The sequence below is a fragment of the Vespula vulgaris genome, chromosome 1 (assembly GCF_905475345.1).
Source record: "Vespula vulgaris chromosome 1, iyVesVulg1.1, whole genome shotgun sequence".
Classification (NCBI taxonomy): Eukaryota; Metazoa; Arthropoda; class Insecta; order Hymenoptera; family Vespidae; genus Vespula; species Vespula vulgaris.
In genome coordinates, this window is record NC_066586.1 from 5306155 (window position 1) to 5310101 (window position 3947).

The 3947-nt window shown below is 31.8% G+C and overlaps 1 protein-coding gene across 2 annotated transcripts; it reads left to right on the forward strand.

Moving 5' to 3' along the window:
* The first annotated feature begins 85 nt into the window (after window positions 1–85).
* LOC127064399 (ATP-dependent RNA helicase DDX42) lies at window positions 86–3816 on the forward strand. 2 transcript variants are annotated; one of them, XM_050995424.1, is made up of 10 exons: window positions 86–197; window positions 558–780; window positions 857–1129; window positions 1206–1746; window positions 1830–2058; window positions 2122–2396; window positions 2476–2626; window positions 2703–3037; window positions 3126–3251; window positions 3345–3816. In XM_050995424.1, the coding sequence occupies exons 2-10, from the start codon at window positions 566–568 to the stop codon at window positions 3528–3530; spliced, it is 2331 nt and encodes a 776-aa protein (XP_050851381.1). In that variant the 5' UTR covers window positions 86–197; window positions 558–565; the 3' UTR covers window positions 3531–3816. The 2 variants fall into 2 exon arrangements, with proteins under 2 accessions (XP_050851381.1, XP_050851370.1); XM_050995413.1 differs by having other exon boundaries at window positions 144–780.
* The last annotated feature ends 131 nt before the right edge of the window (window positions 3817–3947 follow it).

Here is a 3947-nt window from a genome sequence, read left to right on the forward strand (position 1 = left end):
TAGAATGAGAAGTGATAAACAGCCTTAAATTTTATGTTTAAAATCGATGTGACATGCTACCTTTTTATTACCTTATGGTGGCAGCACTGTCTTCGAGTTTTCGTGACAGATGCATCCTACATACATTCTACACGTTCGATAACGAAGTTGAGTTGTTCTTAATGCAAATAAATCCATACGTGATATTGCTGTCTAAGGTGGTTGTTATACACGCATATATATATGTATCACTCTAAAAATATAATTTCTCATTGTTAGATAGTGAATAAAGAAATTATATAGAATGTGTTTTACGATGTTTGTGTCATAGCTAATTCTAAGATTATTCTAACCTTATTAGAGCTGTGTTTACATGAAAGAAAAATTATAGATTTATTATATTTTAATATTTTTAAATATTGAAATTAATAATAATATATTTATAATGTCTATGAATGAAATTATACTTTTGCTTTACATTTACTAAATAAAAAGTTACATATTCGTGCTTTTATTAAGAGGTTAACCTTACAATTAATAGTTGGTGCTTTCTTTTTATTTTCATTTAATTTTAATAGAAATAATTATGAGTTATCACCGTGGTGGTGGTAATAAACCCAAAGGTTTTGGATTCCCTGGTTTTCAAATGACAGGAACCAAACGAAGTGGTTCCAATATACCTCCTCCTCCACCAAATTCAGTACTGAGTAAACAAGGATATCACACTATGAACTCTATTACTGAAAATGCTTTATCTGCTTGTTGGGGTATGCCAAAGAAACGTAGCAAAACTGAAGAAGAGTAAGTAAAATGTTATATAATCGATAATTATTAATTTGTTATAAATATAAATCTAACTATTATATTCATACAATAGATATTTTGAAGACGATGATGATCCTCCTACATCCTCCTTGGAGTATATACCTGCACCTGGATCGCCAACATATGATTTAATGAAAAAGACAACACCAAAAGAAGATAGCGATAGCGAAGAAGATCCTTTAGATGCTTTTATGGCAGGTATTGATGCAGAAGTTAAGAAAAATAATTATGAAGCTCAGCTAGCAGAAGAAGATCGTAAAGAAGACAAGTCTAAAGGATTTAGAGCAGATATAGATGGAGAGGACGATGAAGAGAGTTATTATAGGTAAAGAGCAAGTTATTGAATTTTTTCAAAAAAATATCAAAGAAGAATATCAAATAGTGATTACTAATTTTATAAGGTACATGGAAGAAAATCCTACTGCTGGATTACAACAAGAAGAGTCTGATCAGGAGATCGAATATGATGAAGATGGAAATCCTATAGCACCTCCCAAAAAAAAAGAGATTGATCCATTACCAGCAGTTGACCATAGTGAAATAGAATATGAGTCTTTTGAAAAAAATTTTTATAATGTACACGAAGAAATTGCAAATTTAAGTAAGCAACAAATTGATGATTTAAGAAAGACTTTGGGTATAAAAGTATCAGGACCTTCGCCACCGAATCCTGTCACTAGTTTCGGACATTTTGGATTTGACGATGCTCTGATAAAAGCCATTCGAAAGAATGAGTATACACAACCCACACCAATTCAAGCTCAAGCTGTCCCTGCTGCCTTAAGTGGACGAGATATTATAGGTATTGCAAAAACTGGTAGTGGAAAGACAGCAGCTTTTATATGGCCAATGTTAGTTCATATCATGGACCAGAGAGAATTAAAAACTGGAGATGGTCCTATTGGTCTTATTTTGGCACCAACTAGAGAATTATCTCAACAGGTGATTTAAGTTTTTACATTAAGGAAGATATATTAACAACATATTTACATAATTGAAATAAATATAAATCATATCCTATTTAGATTTATCAAGAAGCAAAGAAGTTTGGTAAAGTGTATAACATACAAGTCTGTTGTTGTTACGGGGGTGGTAGTAAATGGGAACAAAGTAAAGCTTTAGAAGCTGGTGCTGAAATAGTTGTTGCAACTCCTGGTAGAATGATTGACTTGGTTAAAATGAAAGCAACAAATTTAACAAGGGTCACATTTTTGGTATTGGATGAAGCGGATCGAATGTTTGATATGGGATTTGGTAAGTAAATTTATTTAAATTAAAATTAAAATCAAATTTTCGTTTGTTAATTTTTTTTTACAGAGCCTCAAGTGCGATCGATATGTAATCACGTTAGACCAGACAGACAAACGCTACTTTTTAGCGCCACATTTAAGAAGAAAGTTGAAAAACTTGCTAGAGACGTTTTAACAGATCCAGTAAGGATAGTTCAGGGAGATGTTGGAGAAGCCAATACAGATGTAACTCAACATGTCATAATGTTTCATAATAATCCTTCTGGTAAATGGTCTTGGTTATTACATAATCTTGTAGAGTTTTTAAGTGCTGGAAGTTTATTAATCTTTGTGACCAAAAAGGTAAGAGTATTAAATGTATTATTCAATCATTAAATATAATAACGAGTACGCGTATATCTAATTTTTTTTTCTTTATCAGTTGAATGCAGAGGAGCTTGCTAATAATCTTAAGTTAAAAGAAGTTGATGTTTTACTTTTGCATGGTGATATGGACCAAATTGAAAGAAATAAAGTTATTACAGCGTTTAAAAAAAAGGATGTCAGCACCTTAGTAGCTACTGATGTAGCTGGTAATTTAATTTCTTTTTTTCTTTAAAAGTACTTTTTCTTAATAAAAATGATTATAATAAAATTATTTTACCTTAGCTCGTGGTTTGGACATTCCACATATAAAGACAGTCGTGAATTATGACGTAGCACGTGATATTGATACGCATACTCATAGAATAGGTAGAACAGGTCGAGCAGGAGAAAAGGGTACTGCATATACTCTTGTGACGGAAAAAGATAAAGAATTTGCTGGTCATTTAGTAAGGAATCTTGAAGGTGCAAATCAGGAAGTTCCTAAAAGTTTAATGGATTTGGCCATGCAAAGTGCTTGGTTCAGAAAGTCTAGATTTAAAGGTGGAAAAGGTAAAAGTTTGAATGTTGGTGGTGCTGGACTTGGTTTCAGAGAAAGACCTGATACTTCAACGAATACGGTATTTGTCGATTGTTTTAAATAATATATGAATAAAATCGAGACTTACTCGTTCATGGAGTTCTTTATCGGATGACTTTTAACTTTAGACCAGCGGCACTTCGCAAGGATCCAAAGATATAAGTGAAGTTGTTAAAAAATTAGAAAGACATGGTCCAGGCAGTGATCGTCTTTCTGCTATGAAAGCTGCTTTCCGAAGCCAATATAATTCACAAGTAAAATAATATACTCTCGTTATACTTTCTATTGATATTTAGTACAACCGATATAAATGATTGTTTTCTTGAATTTTTATTTATTTATTTTAGTTCCGAGCGTCGTCGGATCATACGTGGGAACAAACTATCACACCACCTTCGGTTATAATGCCGCCACCACCTCCAGTGCCCCCAAAACCTAGTGTAGATCGACCTAAAGACAACCAAACCTCGAATTCTTCTGAATCAGACAACAAAACGGAACGGAAAAGAGTACGGAAAAGTCGTTGGGAATGATAAAAATATAATTATGCAGCCATTATTTTGTGATCGACTGTCATAATATGAGAAATTGTTTTATATTACAATAAAATTTAATTTTATCGCGAATACCTTACGATATATTAACGCATATTTTATTCATTATTCGATATTTCATTTTGTATCTTGCGTTGTTGTAAATCTATTGTATATAAATAAGTGTCGGTCGATGATAAGATTAGTCCTATATTTGTTACTATCAGCAAACATTTCTAAGATAATTATATTAGCACCGAATAAATGGACATTTGAAATCTTTAAATATTATGTAATTCTATCTTTTATTGTATTAAAAAAAATACTTTTCAAACTTACTTTACACACTTCACTTCATTCATTTTCTTTTCATTCGTGTTGAGAAAAATAGAGCTATTGATGAAAATGAATGAACTC

Bases quoted from the DNA above. Each gene is read 5' to 3' on its own strand.
- LOC127064399 (XM_050995424.1), top strand. From the start codon at position 566: ATGAGTTATCACCGTGGTGGTGGTAATAAACCCAAAGGTTTTGGATTC. The intron at 781-856 runs GTAAGTAAAATG...TTCATACAATAG, and splicing joins CGTAGCAAAACTGAAGAAGA to ATATTTTGAAGACGATGATG. The intron at 1,747-1,829 runs GTGATTTAAGTT...TATCCTATTTAG, and splicing joins CTAGAGAATTATCTCAACAG to ATTTATCAAGAAGCAAAGAA.